The 20,991-nt window shown below is 51.4% G+C and overlaps 1 protein-coding gene across 11 annotated transcripts in view; it reads left to right on the top strand.

Annotated features, from left to right (window-relative positions):
* Nucleotides 1–5,497: 5,497 nt before the first annotated feature.
* LOC101932673 (butyrophilin subfamily 1 member A1-like) overlaps nt 5,498–20,991 on the top strand; it is a 52,164-nt gene continuing 36,670 nt past the window's right edge. For 3 of the 11 annotated variants that reach the window (XM_065562408.1, XM_065562416.1, XM_065562415.1), the window contains exons 1-3: nt 5,498–5,673; nt 5,898–6,158; nt 8,188–8,292. In XM_065562408.1, coding sequence (XP_065418480.1) covers nt 8,196–8,292 — 97 coding nt within the window. In that variant the 5' untranslated portion in view covers nt 5,498–5,673; nt 5,898–6,158; nt 8,188–8,195. Of the gene's footprint in view, nt 5,674–5,863; nt 6,159–8,187; nt 8,293–20,991 lie in introns of all 11 variants that reach the window. The other 8 variants (XM_065562407.1, XM_065562412.1, XM_065562411.1 and 5 more) reach the window with 6 other exon arrangements.

The following is a 20,991-nucleotide window of genomic DNA, read 5'->3' on the forward strand; positions in this document are numbered from 1 at the left end:
CTGTAACCGTCCACACAACGACGCCATTTAATTCGATGTAAAGGGCCCTTTAAATCGATTTCTGTACTCCACCCCAACGAGCGGAGTAGCGCCAAAATCGATTTTAGCAATTCGAATTAGGGTTAGTGTGGCCGCAATTCGATGGTATTGGCCTCCGGGAGCTATCCCACAGTGCATCATTGTGACCGCTCTGGACAGCAATCCGAACTCGGATGCACTGGCCAGGTAGACAGGAAAAGCCCCGCGAACATTTGAACTTCATTTCCTGTTTGCCCAGCGTGGAGAGCACAGGTGACCACAGATACCTCATCAGCACAGGTAACCATGCAGGCTGATAATCGAAAAAGAGCACCAGCATGGACCGTGAGGGAGGTACTGGATCTGATCGCTGTATGGGGAGAGGATTCAGTGCTTGCAGAACTTCGTTCAAAAAGACGAAATGCAAAAACTTTTGAAAAAATTTCCAAGGGCATGATGGAGAGAGGCCACAATAGGGACTCTGAGCAGTGCCGCGTGAAGGTCAAGGAGCTCAGACAAGCCTATCAAAAAACAAAGGAGGCAAACGGTCGCTCCGGGTCAGAGCCGCGGACATGCCGCTACTACGCCGAGCTGCATGCAATTCTAGGGGGGGCTGCCACCACTACCCCACCTTTGTTCGTGGATTCTGGGTCGGGGATAGTCTCGACGCCTGAGGATTCTGCCGATGGGGTAGAGGAGGAGGAGGAGGAGGAGGAGGATGAGCTTGCAGAGAGCACACAGCACTCCATTCTCCCCAACAGCCAGGATCTTTTTATCACCCTGACTGAAGTACCCTCCCAAGCCTCCCAAGCCAGTACCCAAGACTCTGACCCCATGGAAGGGACCTCAGGTGAGTTTACCTTTTAAAATATAAAACTTGTTTTAAAAGCAAACGGTTTTTAATGATTACTTTGTCTGACTTTGCATTCGCGGTCAGTTCAGCTACTGGAAAAGTCTGTAGCTACTGGAAAAGTCTGTTAACGTGTATGGGGATGGAGCGGAAATCCTCCAGGGACATCTCCATGAAGCTCTCCTGGAGGTACTCTGAAAGCCTTGCCAGAAGGTTTCTGGGCAGTGCATCCTTATTCCCTCCTCCATGGTAGGACACTTGACCACGCCATGCTTGCAGCAAGTAATCTGGTATCATTGCCTGACAAAGCCTGGCAGCGTATGGTCCCGGTGTTTGCTGGCATTCAAGCAACATCCGATCTTTATCTTGTTGTGTAATCCTCAGGAGAGTGATATCACTCCTGGTAACCTGGTTGAAATACGGGAACTTAATTAAGGGGACAGAGGTGGCCGTTCCTACTGGGCTGTTTGCCTGTGGCGGAAAATAAATCCTTCCCTGCAGTTAGCCAAGCGCAGATGGGAAATTGGCCCTGAGTTTTTCGCGTTTGGCTAGCAGGGATCTTCCCTGTTACCAGCCACGCGGTGGGGGGAGGGTACCGTGATCATCCCAGAGAATTCATGGCGAGGGGGGGGGGGTCGGCGGAGGGGGGGGGGTAGTTTGGTGCCTGCAGGGATCTTCCCTGATACCAGCCACGCGGTGGGGGGAGGGTACCGTGATCATCCCAGAGAATTCATGGCGAGGGGGGGGGGGTCGGCGGAGGGGGGGGTAGTTTGGTGCCTGCAGGGATCTTCCCTGATACCAGCCACGCGGTGGGGGGAGGGGTACCGTGATCATCCCAGAGAATTCATGGCGAGGGGGGGGGGGTTAGTTTGTTTTCTGGTGCTGCTGAATGTTAACAGAAAAACCGCAGCACTCTACTTGCCTGAAGGGGCCCAGACAAGCCCCACCACACTGCCCCCCCCCCCCAACTGGCTGAGATTGGCCAGGCTTCTGCAGCACTCTACAAGCTATGCTTGGTATGTGGGAAAGGAGGGTGCAGAAGCTGTAAAACAATGGCTTACCATGGCCGCATGCAAGCCAAATTCTGTTGCCCAGACCTGTGATCTCTAGCAGCAAAGCCACAGGCACTCAGCATTAAGAGGCAAAATGCGACCTTGCACAGAAATCACATGTGCTATGTAATGTGAACAGTGTTGGTCACCGTGAAAGAGTATAAGCATTGTTCTGCAAAATGTAGCTTTTAAAACAATTCTCTCTTTTTTCCCCTCCCTACAGCAGCTGCAAATTCCTCAAGCCTCCCTCCTCCATCCCGAAGGTTATCACAGATAAGGCGTCGTAAGAAGAAGACGCGGGAGGACATGTTTTCTGAAATTATGCAATCCAGCAGGAGTGACAGAGCTCATCTGAATGAGTGGAAGGAAACAGTTTCAAAGTATAGGAAAGAAGTCAGTGATCGTGAGGAGAGGAGGGACCAACGTGAGGAGAGGAGGGACCAACGTGAGGAGAGGAGAGACGATCGAGATGAGAGATGGCGGCAGGAAGACCAGAGGATGAAGGATGCAACGCTGGGGCTGCTCCGGCGTCTGGTGGAGGTTCAGGAACGGCTGCTGGAAAACAGACTGCCGCTTCAGCCCCTGTTCCACCCTCCCCCCTCCCCATGTTCCGTATCCTCCTCACCCAGACGTGTAAGAACGCGGGGGGGGAGGCTCCGTACACCTTCCCATTCCACCCCAGTAGACAGCCCAAGCAAAAGGCTGTCATTTTTTTAACCTTTTCTTTGTGGCTTTTTCCTTCCCAGCAATCCTCCTCCCAAATCCCACCCGGGTTCCCGCCCTCTTTTTCTAATCTATTAATAAAGAATAAATGATTTTTAAATGATAGTGACTTTATTTGGTTTGAAAGAAAGCTGGGGGAAGGGGCAGGGTGGGTTCCTTACAGAAAATCAGTCAGTAAAGGGGGAGGGTTTTCATTAAGGAGAAACAAACAGATATTTCACACGGTAGCCTGGCCAGCCATGAAACTGGTTTTCAAAGCTTCTCTGATGCACAGCGCTTCATGGTGTGATCTTCTAATCGCCCTGGTGTCTGGCTGCGCGTAATCAGCAGCCAGGCGATTTGCCTCAGCCTCCCACCCCGCCATAAAGGTCTCCCCCTTACTTTCACAGAGATTGTGGAGCACACAGCAAGCAGAAATAACAATGGGGAGATTTCTTTGGCTGAGGTCAGAGCGAGTCAATAATGAACGCCAGCGACCTTTTAAACGGCCAAATGCACATTCTACCACCATTCTGCACTTGCTTAGCCTGTAGTTAAACAGCTCCTGACTCCTGTCCAGGCTGCCTGTGTATGGCTTCATAAGCCATGGCATTAAGGGGTAGGCTGGGTCCCCAAGAATAACTATGGGCATTTCAACATCCCCAACGGTTATTTTCTGGTCCGGAAAGTAAGTCCCTTGCTGCAGCCCTTTAAACAGAGTAGTGTTCCTGAAGACGCGAGCGTCATGAACCCTTCCCGCCCAGCCCGCGTTGATGTTGGTGAAACGTCCCTTGTGATCCACAAGTGCTTGCAGCACCATTGAAAAGTACCCCTTGCGGTTTATGTACTCAGTGGCTTGGTGCTCCGGTGCCAAGATAGGGATATGGGTTCCGTCTATCGCCCCACCACAGTTAGGGAATCCCATTGCAGCAAAACCATCCACTATAGCCTGCACATTTCCCAGAGTCACTAACTTTCGTAGCAGCACCTGAGTGATTGCTTTGGCTACTTGCATCACAGCAGCCCCCACAGTAGATTTGCCCACTCCAAATTGATTCCCGACTGACCGGTAGCTGTCTGGCGTTGCAAGCTTCCACAGGGCTATCGCCACGCGCTTCTCAACTGTGAGGGCTGCTCTCATCTTGGTATTCTGGCGTTTCAGGGCAGGGGACAGCAAGTCACAAAGTTCCATGAAAGTGCCCTTACGCATGCGAAAGTTCCGCAGCCACTGGGAATCATCCCAGACCTGCAACACTATGCGGTCCCACCAGTCTGTGCTTGTTTCCCTTGCCCAGAATCGGCGTTCCATGGATAGAATCTGCCCCATTAACAACATGATCTCCAAAGCACCGGGGCCTGTGGTTTCACTGAATTCTGTGTCCGTGTCCGTGTCCATGTCCTCATCATGCTTGTCGCTGCGCTGCCGCCGCCGCTGCCTCCTCTCCTCGTTTTTCTGGTCCTGGCTGAGCATAAACTCCACGAGAACGCGCGAGGTGTTTGCAATATTCATGAGTGCTGTCTTGACCTCAGCGGGCTCCATGCTTCCCGTGGTATGGAGTCTGCAGTGTTCACCCACCCAGGAAAAAAGGCGCAAAAATGGTTGTCTGCCGTCCGTTGCTTTCATGCAGGGAGGGAGGGAGGGAGGAAGTGAGGCTGTACCCAGAACCACCTGCGACGATGTTTTTTGTCCCATCAGGCACTGGGATCTTAACCCACAATCCCAATGGGCGCGGGAGACTGCGGGAACTATGGGATAGCTATGGAATTGCTACCCACAGTGCAACGGTGCAGAAATCGACGCTAGCCCCGGTACTTGGACGCACACCACCGAATTACTGTGCTAGTGTGGCCGCACTCATTTCGACTTTATACAACCTGTTTCTCAAATCCGAATTATCTAAATTCGGATTAATCCCGTAGTGTAGACATACCCTTAGTCTACCCTCATACTGTTCCTGTTCCCTCTCCCAAACATTTCATAGACCTAAGGCCATATCTACACTTTAAGTGTGGATTAACTCAAGTTATGTCACCATAGAGTCACCACGATTACTATGTCACTTGTGTGCATGCCTCCTGGACTCCTTGTCTCAGCAGTCATGGTACTCACCAGAAGCACTTGTCTAGATTCAGAGTGAGGTGCACCATGAATAGATATCTCACTGTATTTTGGGAAGCTTTGGTTTGGCAGTGTATGCTGGGTACTAAACAGGTCAGACAGGGGTGATTGTGGTCATGGGATCCAACTTCTTATAATGCATTGTTAACCATCCACTAATTTTATATGTATCCCATACATAAACGTATACATAATGTTTACACCTTTTTTTCTAAACCCACAAACCTGCCTGGTCCTCCTCACTGTCTGCCATCTCACACAGACTCATGGAGCTTGCATGGCTCTGCACTATTGTCATGAGCGTTTGCACCCAAAGGTGCATGCTCCTTTACTATTTGCAGATCAGCAAACATACATGTGGGGTGTGACATTATCCTCTACATTCTTTATGAAAATATGCTTATGATATGGCTATCACATAGCTAATATATTCTTTATGCAAGATGGCTGATGTGGGGTATCATTGCAAAACTTAAGACCTGTTTACTGTGTTTATCCAACCTGTATTCATGTAACATTTGTATCTGAGGCTAGAAATATTGACCATGTTTTATCTGAATTACTGATAACACAGTGATCCCTAGAGATCAGGAATAGCAACTTCGGGGGGAGGGGGGCCATTGACACCCCTACACTGGCATACCTGGCAAACTGCCCCTACCAGGGCCACCCCCGCCAGCTCTGTGCCCTGTGGGTGGGGCTGTTTCTTTAAGAGGAATTTGCTGTGCCCCAAACAGCCAGGGACACAGACCGTTATCTTAACTTCCTGCTACATTTGTACTTTCAGTTTTGAAGTGAGTGGAAGGCCCAGGCCGGGAGGGAGCTCGGCCCAGTCAATTCAGCTACAAATGTAACAAAAATAACAATGAAGAGTCGGGTCTCAAACCCTCCCGCTTCATGACCCTGTGTGTGGAACTGGTGCTGCAGCCTCAGTAAGTGACATGGGGACCAGAGCCAGATTTAGGGGCACGTAACCTGGGTGACTGCCTGAGGTGCCAGGCTTGGGGGGTGCCGGGCTTGGGGGCCTGTGTTTGTTGTTAGCAATAAAAGGAAACATAGAATGTTTGAAGTAAAATGTTTCGGGTTTTCCTTGTGTGCGCTAATTTTTCACTAACCTTCTAGACTTTCTGATTCAAAGCTTCTTTCTGGGATTCAGCAGGGAGGGGAGCTCTGGGCTCTGGATCCCCAGCTGCACGGCTCTGGCTGAGATTTCCGGACACACAGCGCTGAGGTCCCTTCAGATGGGCTGTTATTACCAATGGGCCTCACTGAAGGGATTCTCAGGGAGAAACCAGCCCCCTCTGACTCTGAAAGTAAACCTGGCTGTGGGAATGTCTCTGCAAATTCAGAGATTTCTCTGCATCTGAACACAGACTGGGATGCTGGCTGGCACAGAGCTGGGCTCCCTTTGTGACAGGTGTGTGTGTGTGTGTGTTTGTGTATTTGTGTTTCTCTTCCCCCTCCTTCCCTTTGTTATTGTCACTAAACTGTCGTTCCAGAGTGCGCTGTTGAAAGACAAGAAGAGAAAAACCTTGGTCCAGATTCAGTGAATCCCTCCCATCCCCACCCAAGTCTGCAGGGCCATTGCCCCGAGGGAGGGCAGGTGCTGTTACCACACCCACCCATCCTACAGGTTTCTGCCAGGGCAGGGGGTGCATCACCCCCTCCCAGATCTCTGTCAGTGGGAATCACACAGGGAGGCCGTGAGTATGTGCCCTGGAGCCCTGGTCAGGCTCCCTTCCTGGCCAATGCTGGCCTATCTGTGGGTAACATGGTGACCATCCCAGTCTAGGGGAAGTTACAGGCACAGCCTGGTTCCTGGGAGGACTTGACACCACTGCACAGCCTGACAGGGGCTGCACAACTGGGTGGAGCATGAGCCATGAGTGACTCTAACATTTATCTAAAGCTCTTTGTCTCTAAGGGTACGTCTACACTGCAGCTGGGACTGAGCTTCCTAGTGTGGGTATATAGACACATCCTTGCTGTGCTCAAGTTAGTTTGCTAAAACTTACAGTGTAGCCGGGGTAGCACAGGTGGCGGCTCAAGCTAGCCACCCGGATACATACCCCAGGAGTCCAGACAGGTTTGATCTCAGGCAGGAAGCCTGACCTGCCACCTGGGCTACACCATTACTCTGCTATTTTTAGTATCCTAGCTCAAGGAGAGCTAGCACGACTGTCTACCAGCGCTGGGAAGCTCACTCCCAGTGGCGGTGTAGACGTACCCTGAGAGTGGTTTATATGGTGCAGATCCCAGGGGGCACAGAGATGTGGTGACCCTATTCAGAATTTCTTTGACATTTACACCAGTACTGGAGGCAATGAGGGTGGGTCACTGACACAAAAAATCACTGAGGTCAGGGACTGAGCTGCTCATAGGGAGATCCCCAGAGACCCCTCACCTAGGACAAGTGTGGCTGGGAGGTGGGGCCACTTTCCCCCACAGCGATCAGTGGCCATTCATACCCCCATTCAAAGGCTTTGCCTGCACTGGCTTGTTTTCCCTAATATGTCCCATGGTAGCATCTAAATGCCCCAGCCAAGATGGGGCCCCACTGTGCTGGGAGCTGGACACACCAATAGTGAGAGATCCCCTCTGCCCAGGTTTAAGGGACCAGGGCACAGGCAGTCTTGCCTAGTGGTCACAGCTGGGCTGAGGTCTGCCCACCTGGGATGGGAGTCATTGGGCCAGAGTTAGAGGAATCACAAGGCCAGGGTCCGTAAACAAGAGTCAGGGTCAGAGTCAGATACCAGAGGTAGTACCAGGTTAGAATCAAGAGGCTGGATTCAGGGTCAGAGGTCAGGAGACAAGGCAAAGTCCAGCATCACAGTAGGCAAAGGTCTGGGTGGTTGCCCAGACATCTTCCTGGGGCAAGCCCTGCGGTTAAGTAGGGGCACTTGGCCAATCAGAGGCCCACAGGGTACTGTCACTCTGGGTCTCGCAGGCAGTACTTCCTGTAGTGCCTATTTTCCACACTGCTCCCCAGGTCCTTACACAATCTAAATAGAGCAGAGAGCTCCATAGGTCTCAGCCGTGGTATGGACTGGCTTCTGGCAGTTCTGGGTTTTAATCACAGCAACATCTAACCCTGCTCAGAGCCACAGCAGACGAGGACTGTGGGGGAAATCCCTTCCATTCTGGTGTATGGCAGGCAACAGTGAGGCTTGTTACCACCTCCCCACTGCCCTGTGTCACTTTCAATGCATCACATTGACGGGGAGGGATAGCTCAGTGGTTTGAGCATTGGCCTGCTAAAACCCAGGGTTGTGAGTTCAATCCTTGAGGGGGCCACTTAGGGATCTGGGGCAAAAATCAGTGCTCAGTCCTGCTAATGAAGGCAGGGGGCTGGACTCAATGACCTTTCAAGGTCCCTTCCAGTTCTAGGAGATAGGATATCTCCATAATCACTCACCATCTGGTTTGTTATTTCTCCTGTTCCCCAGATCAAGCTATGATGATGGGGAAGATTCTCTCATTCTCCCGTGGCTCCACTCTGCCCAGCTACGTCGCTCTCTGCCTCACTCTACAGGTTCACAGGCTGGTGTCAGGTAGGAGCTCTGGCTTCCTCACTGGGTTTGCTGCTGGTGTCAGAGAATAACAGAGTTCTCACTCTTTGTTTGGGTACAGCAAGTCAGATACTTTATTTTCTCTAACAATTGCGTAGAGGGAGAGAGCTAAACAGGTCTCTCTACAGGTAAACAATTACAGCAAACCTTTATACCTTTCATTACAGACAATAATAAGCAACAGCTGCATTTTGTTTATACATAGGCCATCTTGATATCTTATTTTTCTCACTTGTTTTGACTCTAGTCTACATACAATATTTTCTACATATTATCTACATAAGGTCGCAACAACTTCTCACACAGTTCTTTCCCACTCACCTCACACAATCCTCGCTTCTACAAATCTCGCTTTATTAGGGTTACAGTTAGCCTGACTCTTGCTAACGAACTGTCATGCATTGCATCCCCTTCCTGTCAGTTCTTTCTCTGCTTCCACACTGGTCATCACCGTCCATCTCGCATCACTGCCTTGTTTTATAAACAGCATCTGCTCAACCCACCTGGAGTATCTTTGCTCTTTACACAACAATCAGCAACATGGAGAAACCACAGGGCACAGCTGGGTCCCCCTGACCATGGTTAAGATTTATACACCAGTTTGTCAGGTCTTGTCACTACATCCATCCTACTGCTCTGGCTGGTTTCTGGTAGCTTCAAAAATACACAACACAGTGAGCGCCACTACAGGGCTCACAGACTATTTAAAGGGACACTGCCCATTCCTGTACACTGCACTGGCAGTCTGTATAAGTCACAGATCAGACTCTTTGGCCACAAACAAATCATGAATCTCCGACTCTTCAGCTATGAAGTAACAACCCACAAATCATTCATGCTGCACAAGGCACATCTGACCAGGGCTCAGAGCTAAAGCTCCTGTTACAATGAGGATGTGAAATTAGCCAGCTTCTGTGTTCTGTTCCCTCAGGGATGATAGTGACCCACTCCAGCCCTGGGGCTGCCTCCACAGCAACTTGGGCATTTTGGTTCCCTCCTGCTGTGGTTTCCATCCTACTAATTTAACCTGCTCTCTCTGTCTCTCCTGATGCTGAGTCTCTGCACTGAGACCCCCCCCCCCCTGTAATTCCATAATGGCTGGTTCTCTGCTTCCTGCACTTTTCTATCTGCATCCTTCTCCCTCTGCATTATCTGGCCTCTGACTTTGCCTGCATAGTGGTGATGATCTATTTTCATATCTCATATCTTTTCTTCTTGCATGCCCTTCACCGTCCCTGCAGCAGTTGGGGAGGCCCCATGACGGAGTGGCACAAAAAGTCCTTTGTGTATCAGAGAATTAAGCCCCCAATATCCATTATACCCAGGGTGCCTGTGAGAAGTTTTGAGCCCTATTCAGAGATAATAGGAACAATCTATAACACTCACATGTGTACTCTGTCTAACAGATATTGCAACCACATGTGGTATTTTGGGAATTATTGAATTAATTTTATGAATGTTCCTTTTGTATCCCCTGTATAAATGGCACCTACACATGTTATAGGTACATCTGTGGGCTCAGGATTTTAATCTACTCCATTGGGGAGGGTTACCCCATCTCCTCCAGGAGCTACAACCCATGGGGGGTAATTACTGCTAGGACAGGTAACAGCTGCAGAGAAGTGCCATCCCTAGGCAGAATTGCACAAACCAGTTCAGATCAAGTCCCAGAAGCCAAAGAGAACAAAGATATTTGGTAAAAAAAACCCTTGTTTTAAATGGACCAGAGGCCTGGTATCTTGGCCTACAAACTAACAGGACCTGTTATTCAAGAGGACAAACCCCTAGGGAAGGTTTGAAGGACTTTGGAACCTATCAGAGAATCCCATGTGCCTAATGAGAATCCTTCAGTATAAGTGTAATGTTCAGACCTTTTATTGGTTTATGGTAAGTTTTCTCTGTCAGGCTTTTGTCCTTCAATGTTCTCTGCTTCGGAAGAGCTATTGGGTTGCTGGTAATCACTGACACATGCTGTTCATAGCCCTGGGAGAGAAAGCAAAGCACAAATGCTGGTACTTGGTCAGGCCTGCTGGGAAACCCACAGTGAATTGCAGGGAGGCAGCAAGCCTGAAACCCCGGTATGAAGAGAGAGGGATGTGGGTCCCTGCCCAGGGAGACACCTGAGAGCTAAGGGGACACGCCTTGAGCAAACCACAGAGGGAGTCAGAGGTGCAGTTACCCCAAGCCTGTGACTCTCTGCACTCTTCAAACCATCATCTGATCCCTGGCCTCAGCATCAGCTGAATATTCACAGACTGGCCCTGGGCTGAACTCCCCTTAAAGAACTAGCCACCCTGTGACACTCAGTCTCTCCCATCTTAAAACTTTCTATCCCCGACCCCAATTGCCTCTCTACCTACTGCCCCTTCTGCTTCCATCTCTAAGCTCAGTGAACGCTCTGTCTACAATCGCTGTCTGGAGTTCCTCTCCTCCAATTCCATCCTAGATCCTCTCCAATCCAGCTCCCACCGCCTTGCACAACACTGAAACCGCTCTCACCAAAGTCTCTAATGACCTTCCTGGCCAGATCATATGGTTTCTATGTGATCCGCATCCTCCTTGTGCTAGCCTCATGCTCCTCCTTCTGACACCACTGACCACTCCTGTCGCCATTAAATCATTGGCTTTCACAGCTCCCTCCTCTCCCAGTTCTCCTCCTGCCTTTCTAATCACTTCTTCGATGTCTGTTTTCTTGGGTTGGTCTCTTCCTGTCTCCCTCTTTCAGAGAATGTCCCCCAAAGCTCAGTGCTTGGCCCCCAGCTCTCCTCTCTCCACACGCTGCCTCTAGTAGCTCCTATCTACACACATGGCTTCAGATACCACCTCTATGCCAATGTCTCTCAAACTCCTTCTCCGCTAAAGACTGTTCCCCCTCCATCCCATCCCACATCTCGGCTTGTCTGACGTCTCCTCCTTGTCAATGTCCAGTGGGCAATTTAAGCTCAACAGCTGAGTGTTTAATCTCTTCCGCACCTCTCACAGCCCACCCCACTTCCTAGTTTCTTCAGCCCTTTGGATAACACCACGAGCCCTCCCAGAGGCAGGGGGCTGTGGCTGCTCTCCCTCCTCCCTGCCTCCTATCCCGCACACTGGGCCCCACCAGAGCAAGGTACCAGGATCTCTGCCCCTCCTGTGGGCCAGGGATTGTGGCCCTGTGGTGGGGTATGAGGCCTGGGCTGGCTGGAGGGAGCTCAGAGCGGAGTGGAAGACCTGGGGTCTGAGCCCTGCTCGAGGTGGCTTCTTTCAGGAGGAGTCCAGGGGGTATTTCCTCTGCTCTGGCTGGGAGAACCACTCCATGATGTAGGCCCAGGTCGAGGGTTGGGGAGAGCAGAAAAAACTATCCTGTAATTTTGAAATACAGTGCTGGCCACCCTTAGAACACGTCCATTCACCCAATCACTTAGGCCAGAAATCTGGGCATTGTCTCTGACTCAGCCTCTCTCTAAGCCCCCATGTCCTGACCTCACCCCAGTCTCCCTGCTCCTGCGTGTATAACACGTCACAGATTCAGCGTCTCCTGTCTGTCCTGACAGCCCAGGCTCTCATTCACCCCATCATCTCACACCTCCACTGCTGTGATCTCCTCCTGCCCGGCCTTGATACCAGCCACTTTGTTCCGCTTTGTCCCCTCACCTCCATCCAAAACACTGCTGCTAGGATCAGCTTTCAGGGGTATTGTCTCTGCTACCACATCCACCACTTAGTGTCCCTCCACTGAGACCCCCTTCAGCTCCACTCCCTCACAAGCTTCTTGTGTTTACCTTTAGGTCCCTCACCAGTTAGTACCCAGTTGGCCTTGCAGAGGGTGATCTCCCTGGGCCAGGGACTGTCTCTTTGTTAGATGCAGTTTGTGTGGACAGAAGGGGGACAGTGGGTGTGACTGGGAGCCATAGAAGAGGATGTTAATAGTGGCGGGATATAGTGAGGGCCTTTGAGTGAGGGCCTGTGCTGCAGGGATGGTGAGAAAAGGACGATTCTGGAGATAACAGTCAGGAAAGAGCAGTGGTGTTTGGAAATGGCCTGGGTGTGCAGAGGGAGGAATAAAAAAAACCCCCTGTGATTATGGGCATTGAGATTTGGCCAGAAGATCATTAGGGACCCCAGTGAGAGCCGTCTGACTAGAGTGGGAAGGAGGGACGTCAGACTGGAAGGGATCTAAGACAGCTGGAGACACAAGCATTGTTTGCAGACTGGGTTCACTGAGTTCAGAGATAAAGGGGAGGAGGGAGATGGGGCAGTACCTGGAGGGGTGAGTGGGGAAGAGGGGCAGGTTTCTGAGTAAAGTTATACCTGGCTATAAATATTTTCAGGGTCAGGACCCTAGATTGTAAACTCTTTGGAGTAGGGCCTGTGTCATCTTACAGTCTGGAGTGTGTGTGTGTGTACAGGACCTAGCTCAGTGGGGCCCGGCCCTGAGGGTATGTGTACAGGACCTAGCGCCATGGGGCCCAGCCCTGAGTGTATGTGTACAGGACCTAGCGTCGTGCGGCCCAGCCCTGAGTGTATGTGTACAGGACCTAGCGCTGTGGGGCCCAGCCCTGAGTGTGTGTGTACAGGACCGAGTGCTGCGGGGCCTGGCCCTGAGAGTGTGCATACAGGACCTAGCGCCATGGGGCCCAGCTCAGAGTGTGTGTGTACAGTAATTAGCACTGTGGGGCCTAGCTCAGAGTGTGTGCGTACAGGAGCTAGCATAGTGGAGCCTGGCCCTGAGTGTGTCTGTACAGGACCTAGTGCCGTGGGGCCCAGCTCTGAGTGCAACCTCTAGGTGCTACTGGAATGCAAATAACAATGTGCAGTGGGGCAGGAGACTGGCCCTGGGATATGGATTTATGGCAGGGGATGGGGCTTAAAGGTGTGTGTCTGTGCAGAGGACGGGGGATGAAGAGGTATAGGTGGGTGGGGGGTTGCAGGGATCAGTGTGGGAGGGACAGAGAGTTGTGATGTGGAGCCAGGAAGCCCTGCTCTCTGGGCCATGTTGATCTGTGCAGTATCTGAGGTGTATAACAAGTAAATGTAACAGCTGGGGCAGGACAGGTTTAGGGTTGCCAGGCATCTGGTTTTCGACCAGAACTCCCAGTCAAAAAGGGACCCTGGCAACTCTGGTCAGCACTGCCGACTGGGCCATTAAAAGTCTGGTCAGCGGCACAGCGGGGAACCGGGGCTAAGGCAGGCTCCCGGAAGCAGCCGCCAGGTCCCTGCGGCCCATAGGCACATAGACAGCCAGGGAAGCTCCGTGCGCTGCCCACACCCTGAGTGCCGGCTCCACAGCTCCCATTGGCTGGTAATCGTGACTATAGGGAGCTGCAGGGGCAGCGCCTGCAGCCGCGAGGGCAACACACAAAGCCTCCCTGGCCACCCATGCACCTAGGTGCCTCAGGGACCTGGCAGCCGCTTCCAAGAGCCGTGGTAAGCACTGCCAGGACCTCACACCTCGTCCTGCACCCCAACCCTCTGTCCCAGCCCTGAGCCCCCTCCTGCACCCCAAACCCCTCATCTCCAGCCCCCCCCCATAGCGCCTGACCGAGCCTGTTGTCCCAGCGCTGACCCCTCCCCTGCAGGTGGAGACCCTGCTGTTCTCAATGGCTGCGCTCCCTCTCTCTGCCGCTGCCTCTGCTGCTGCACTCGCAGGCTCAGCACATGCTTTTCCTTTCCTTTCAACCACCCCAGCAGCCCCGGCCAGTCAGTGCCACTTGACTGCCTGCGCTCTGACCCCAGGGATCCGGATCTGGCAGCTCGGGGGAGTCTCAGGATGAATGTGTGGGCAGCGGCGGCTCCAGGCACCAGCGCTCGAAGCACGTGCCTGGGGCGGCAAGCCGCTGGGGGCACCCTGCCGGTCCCTGCGAGGGCAGCAGGCAGGCTGCCTTCGGCGGCCTGCCTGCGGGAGGTCCGCCAGTCCCGCGGATTCGGTGGCAATTCAGCGGCAGGTACGCCGAATCCACGGGACCGGCAGACCTCCCGCAGGCATGCTGCCAAATCCGTGGGACCCGGGACCTCTCGCAGGCAAGCCACCCCTGACCCTGTATTTTTTTTTTTTATGGGTAATTTTTTTTTTTTTTGCTTCGCCGCTCCGGCTGCCCTGAGGGTTTGTTTTTTTTTTGCTTGGGGCGGCAAAAAAGCCAGAGCCAGCCCTGTGTGTGGGGCAGAGTAACCAGGGCTTCCTTCCCCCCAGGGTCCCCATGTGCAATGGGGAAGGCCACGCACTGTCATGCAGACCTTAGGGGCTGGGCAGTGAGCGTTATTGATATAGCGCCCACGCATGAGCCAGGCTCTGCAGAGATAGAACAAGGGGCTGCCAGTCCCACAGGGCTCCCAGTCTGAGCGCAGACAAGGCCCAGCAAGGGCAGCAGTGAACACTGGGGGAGGGGGCACGAGGGTCCCATTGTGGGACCGGAGTGGAGCTGGGGGCAGAGCAGGGCTGGGGGCTGGTCCAGGCCCTGCCATGCCCCCAAATGTTCCTCCACGCCCTCTAGAGGGGCATGACCCACAGTTTGGGGACCACTGCTCCAAGAGCACCTCTTCCAGGCTCCTTGCTCTGGTGAGCTCTCCTGGGAGCTCCTCTCTTCAGCAGCTTCCTGTCCCTAGGATCCCTACAGCTGAGCCCTGGTAACCCTTTATCAAGCTCATTAGCTATTTAACTGCCAACTAGCCACCTAGGATTTAATTACTTCCAGGTTGGTCTGGGCTGTCTCATTCTCCCTTACAGCAGCCTGTCATAGGTAGTCTGGTCCCTGACTCTTCTAAACGGGGACTGTCCAGCATTCCAGGGAACCAAAGCTTCCAGCGCTTGCCAGGCATGTTCTAGAGGCAAAATCAGAAAGTCCCAGTTGTTGAGCTGAGGATCAGGAGCTCCCTCCTCTGCTCCAGACCACAGAAGGCTGGTCGCCTGCCGTTTCCAATGCACAAGCAAAGTGGCATGAATCCCTGTGCAGGAGGCTTGCGTTGGGAAAGTTGGCCTGTGACAGATCTCTGGGTGGAATGTCAGAGGAGGATTTCTAGGTGTGATTTCTGGTGTTGTGTTGTGTTTGGTTTGGTTTGTATAAGTCCTCCTCTAGGTAAGCAGGGAGGGATGTAAGGCCAGATTTTCAAAGGCATTTAGGAACCTAAAGAAGCAGATAGGTACCTTGTGGGGTTGTCAAAAGTGCTTACTCTGTTTAGACACCTAACTCCCATTGATTTCAATAGTCTGTAGGCACCTAACTCCCATTGATTTCAATAGTCTGTAGGCACCTAACTCCCATTGGTTTCAATAACCCTTAGGTACCTAACTCCTATTGATTTCCCTTGGGTGCATTACTTGCTTAGATTCTTTTGAGAACCCCACTAGGCATCTGTCTGCCTCTGTAGGCACTGCCGTACCTTCATAACTCTGGTTCGTAGTGAAATTCCATGGGCAGGACTGGTTGGGACATCTGCCTCTGTTAGACCTGGACCCCTCTGTGCTTCCTGTGCCCAGCTCTGTAAGCTCACAGGCCCTTCTCTCTGGGCAGCCAGGGGCCAGCTATGGCCCTTGCCCGCTGTGAGCGCTCTATCTTAGTGAGTATGTCCCATTGTCAGCTACCCCAGGACCTGCTGCGCCCATTCTCTGCTGGCACCACAGGAGGAGCCCTAGGAAAAGCCAGACTGGGAGGAAAGCTGGGGCTGGAGTTCCCATTGTGTTATTGTGAGTTACTTTGTGAATAAAACAAAGTCCCAGGGCAGGGCAGGGGTGCGTTTGACCCCACACAGCATGTGCAGACTCTGGAGCGGAGTGGGAATGCCGCTCGATTACAGCATCATGTCAGCAGGAGTTTATAGCTCCTTGGTCAGTTTCTAACCACCTGTCCAGTGACAGAAGGAGATCGTCCATCAGTGCCCTTAAAGCAGTTGCAGTTCCATGGCCTGGCCTCAATCCAGAGAGAGACGTGTCTGGAGTGTGAGCTCCAGCTAGATGAGCTGGTGTTGGGCCGTTTGCTAGCTCCCCTCTCAGCTCGCTCAGGAATAGATATGATGCTGGTAATAGTGGTGAAAACTGAAGCATCCAGTGTGGGTTTGCTCAGTGTTGATTGGACTATTGCAACTGTTTGAAAGAGGGAGGGAAGATTCCTTCTCTGACTGGGGTGTTGGCTGTTTAGGTGAGGGGTGGCTCCCCCCACTCCTGTCTGCAGCAGGGCAGGGACACAGAAGATAAAACTTTGGGCAACCTGTGAATTCTGTGGCAGACACACTGAATTCCGTGGCATTATGAGTCCACTGAGCTGTGAGGAATGGAGAAGTTCCCCTTTCTTAGCACTATTGTTTCAGGCTGTCTGCAGACTCAGGCAGGCGTCATTGCATCACTTACACTGAGGTTTATGGGGGTGTCCATGTATAGAGAAAGTTTTTAAAAACAAAACTTCTGTGTCGTTAATTGATTGACTGCTCCAGATATGGCAATCATAGTAAATCATATTTACTATTGAAGCATTTTGGAGCTTGGAGTCTTAGCAGAAACATTTATTTATATGAACTTATCCTCATCTCTGTACAGTTCTTTGCAAACCACTCAGACCGGTTCCCTGGGCTCTGAGTCAGATGTGGACAATGGCTTGTTGTTTACAGTCAGGTTGCTTTAAGCAGGTATTTGAAAAGACCTCAAGCTTCCTGATTCATGGTCTGTAGTGTAAATACCTCAGAGTGACCTGAAACACTCAGAGGAGTCACTTCTTTGCTTTGGGTTTTCTGGTAGTTGGAAAAGAAGTTTTATTTCCTCATCCTGCCGTACCTAATCTGAGGGCTGTGTTCTGCACTAAGAGCATAGGCACTGTCTCGGTAAGTGCTCTGGGGCCCGAGCACCCATGAAAAAAATAGGGAGTGCCCAGCACCCACCAGCCACAGCTGTTTGGTGCTGGCTGCCAATCAGCCGTTGCGCAGGTTCTGGGGCTGGCCGCTGATCAGTGAGCGGCTGTGGGAGGCGCTTGGGGGAGGGGGCAAAGAGGAGCGAGAGGCTGATGAGTGGGCGGGGAGGCTCGTGGAGGGGGTGGAGAGGAGCAAGTTGCAAGTAGGCAGGGGGGCCTCCGGGGAGGGAGCAGAGTAGGGGCAGGAAGAGACAGAGTGAGGGCGGGGTCTGGGGGACGAGGCCCCGTGGGAGCAGGGCCTCGGGGCAGAGCAAGGCCAGAGCACCCACTGGGAAAAACAAAAGTTAGCGCCTGTTTTCAACAGGGTCTGTCTTCATAGCAGAGTTAACTCGGGCTCTAACTCAGGCAGTGCCCTAACCCCCCTTGTGTCCACACACAAACCCTTTCATCCCAGTCTGGTGGTGATTTCAACCCAGGTGACTTAAGTGACCAATCACATCACACATAATGAATATACAAGGTGATTTGCTCCATGCCTGCTCACATCACATGGTTTCTGACAGGTCTCGATGCCTCTTTGGCTGAGCAGCAGTTGTAATTTGGGGCCTGGCTGGGGGAGCAGGGATCCGTTTGGATGAGCAATTGCAGACATGAAGTCAGAGTTATCTTCGGTGTCATATGGTTATTTACAGTAAGTTCTGTTCCCCTGAAAAGCAGTGGGGATGTACAGTGCACAGGCGCCTATAGAAATCCCAAGCCCGACACTCCAGCCCTGTGCCCGAGAAGCAGCTCTCTCTGCCGCATTACCCTGCCACTGCGAGGGCTAAGTCACACAGTGCAGAACCAACCCCCAGTCCCTGCACTTGGAATCTAGGGACTTATCTCGATGAGGGGGTTAATCCAGTCTAATTCAAGTTAATGCAGATTGAAAATGCTTGTGTGCACATGACACAAACCTTTAAAGCACACTAACTCCCCACTTGTTGTGAATACTGGATTCCACTTTAAAAGTGCACTACATTCAATGTGAATTAAGTTAGTTTGCGGACTATTGCTCGTGTGGATGCAATGATGCCACCATGAGGACAGTGGAGCCCCTGAGGCTGAGCAGCAAGAGTCACTGGAGGAGGAACACAAAGAGGGTGGGGAGCAGATCTCCCCAGAAAGCCAGGATCTCTTCGGGACTCAGGACTCTGAGGGTGGCCTTGTAGGAAACTGCCCCAATTCCCGGCCCCAAACCCAGCCCAGAACACAAAAGGAAGATCTGATTGAGGGTCAGATGACCGTGTCTCCCTTGATTTATTTCCTGAAACAACCTCACACAGAGTACAATTACCAAGAGCTTTGGGTTGAAAGAATCCTGGGTAACAGATTTTGGAGGCCCCAGTGAGGATGGTAGAGAGGAAGGAGATGGATGGTACGAACAGTCTGTAGTTTGTCCATTGCAATAGGAGGTAAAAGATGGCAGGGTGGGATCACTCCCCACAAGTACCCGTGTCGCAGTTTGTGAGTTAATCTATGGATAAATTGATTACTGGGACTCAGGCTGATTGCCTGCTTGAGTGCAGAATTATGCCCAGGGACAAGGAAACACTTGGAAAAAGATAACAGGTGTAAATGACGTTGGGGAACAGTTTGACAGATTTTGTACATGAATATGGGGGTAATGGACCCTGGAAGCTTGGCGCCTTCACTGGCCCTGGAGCCTTCCTGCAGCTCCACAAGCAGTGGGATGTCTGGGGTGGTGCAGGGAAGTGGGGAGGTCCAAACGTTAGGGCAAAGAAGAGAGATGCCTTGCAGGGATTGTGGATGGTCGCGACAACACTAGATCAGGAGAAAGATCGGCTGGAAGACAGACTGCAGGAACTGGAAAGAATCAGAGCTGAAAAGGAAAGTGAAGTGATTAATCTAAAGGGGGGAGGGATAGCTCAGTGGTTTGGGTTGTGATAGCATTGGCCTGCTAAACCCAGCATTGTGAGTTCAATCCTTGAGGGGGCCACTTGGGGATCTGGGGCAAAATCAGTACTTGGTCCTGCTAGTGAAGGCAGGGGGCTGGACTCAATGACCTTTCAAGGTCCCTTCCAGTTCTAGGAGATGGGATATCTCTATTATTATTATTTATTATTAGAATCTGATGCTCTCAGAGCTACGTCTCTGACACAAGCAGCACAGATTGTAGGAATGCAGAAGCAAGTGTGTGACAGTGAGAGGGTCAGTGGCAGGTTGCAGAAGGAAGTGTCTGAGTGGAAGCAGCAGACAACAGAGAGCAAAGCTGCAGTGAGAGCCCTTTTAAAAGAAAAGCAGAACCTAGGCAGACCATGGGGAATGCTGGGTAGCAAGCAGAAGGCAGTTGGCAGCAGGGAAATGGGCGGTTGCTGTTAGGGCAGCACATTTCTAGGAACAGGAAAATTAAAATAAACCTGTTAGTCCTGGGTCACACGGATGTGAGCAGGAGAATCAGGCCAAGGGAATGCAGAGTCCTGTCCTGTCAAGTCTTCCGCAGCTCCTCTGAGCGGGGGGGGCGAAGGACACACCCTGACCTGGCTGGGCTGTTGTTCCTGGGCTGGGGTTCTCTCCCCACGGAGTCCCGGAACTTTTTGCCAATAAAGGTCTTAACAAAGGTAGAAAGACACTCACCACCTTTAAATTCCCAGGATTTTTCCAGCTTTAGGGACATAGCAAAAGTTTAATTGGGCACATGCAACCCCGTCTCCTGCGTGCATTCAAAATCGTAAAAAAAAAACCCACCCCCAAACATACACACAGACTTTTCTGATGATTCAGTCTTTCTAATGCTATCCATAAAACACAGGTGGCTGTCTACATCACCGGAGATCAAACCCTGACACTGCTTACAACGCCTCCCTTTACACCTGTGCCCCTTGTCCACGTAAGACTAACACTGATCACATAAAGTTTTAAACAGGCATTTGACTTGTTTTTTTTCAATGCACAGTTGACATGTCTGTCTAAACACTCTTTGGAGCAACAATACAGTCTACAGCTAGGACACCTCAGCTGCACACCCACACTCTCTGAGCTCGTCGCACTCAAGCAGAAGTGGCAAAGATACCTGCAAGAGTGCTCGTGACTACACCATGTGCAAAACTCACAATAATTTTTTGCACCAAACAACTCTTTCACATCCAGAACTCCATAGTAATGCTCATTGTTCAACAGGATGAAAAAAAAGTCTTGGGGTACACTGGGCCCATTTAAAAAAAAAAAGCACTCGCCTTTTGCCGCATAAAGCACCACCTGTATTTTGACTCCTAAATGCTGTTCAAATGCTGCTATGTCACTGAGCATAATCTTTTTTTGATTTGACCACCCCAGTTTCTCATGCAACTTTCTCGCCCCATCTAACAATTCCGTGTCTGTGGGGTTACAGTCGGACATGACAGCCAAGAGCCCACCCACAAAACACAGATTGGTAAGTCAGGTCTACTAAACACGGTCTCTTTTGATGATAATTTGACTACTGAGGATAGAATTTAAAACTCTATGGCCACCCCCACCCATGTTTTTTTACAATTGTCACAATGAGACACAATGTCCCATCGACATGCATCTCTCTATTACTCTGTAACAGCTCTGAGATCTGATTTAAGAAGTCTTCAGCAGACAGCTCATCCCTAGTTCTTCTTACCAAAAACAAAGGACTGGTTAAATTATGACTCTCTAAACATAACTGAACGTAATCGTCAGGGGCTATTCTACTGTTAACATCATCAAGAACTAACTGTATCCCCCTGTGTATGGCTTCGACGACCTGCTGAACTGAATTTATTCGCTCAAGATTGACAAAATGAAATTCCTCACAATACACCGAACCCCCAAATCTAGGTAATTCCCATTGCCAACTTCT

The sequence above is a fragment of the Chrysemys picta genome, chromosome 12 (assembly GCF_011386835.1).
Source record: "Chrysemys picta bellii isolate R12L10 chromosome 12, ASM1138683v2, whole genome shotgun sequence".
Taxonomy (NCBI): Eukaryota; Metazoa; Chordata; order Testudines; family Emydidae; genus Chrysemys; species Chrysemys picta.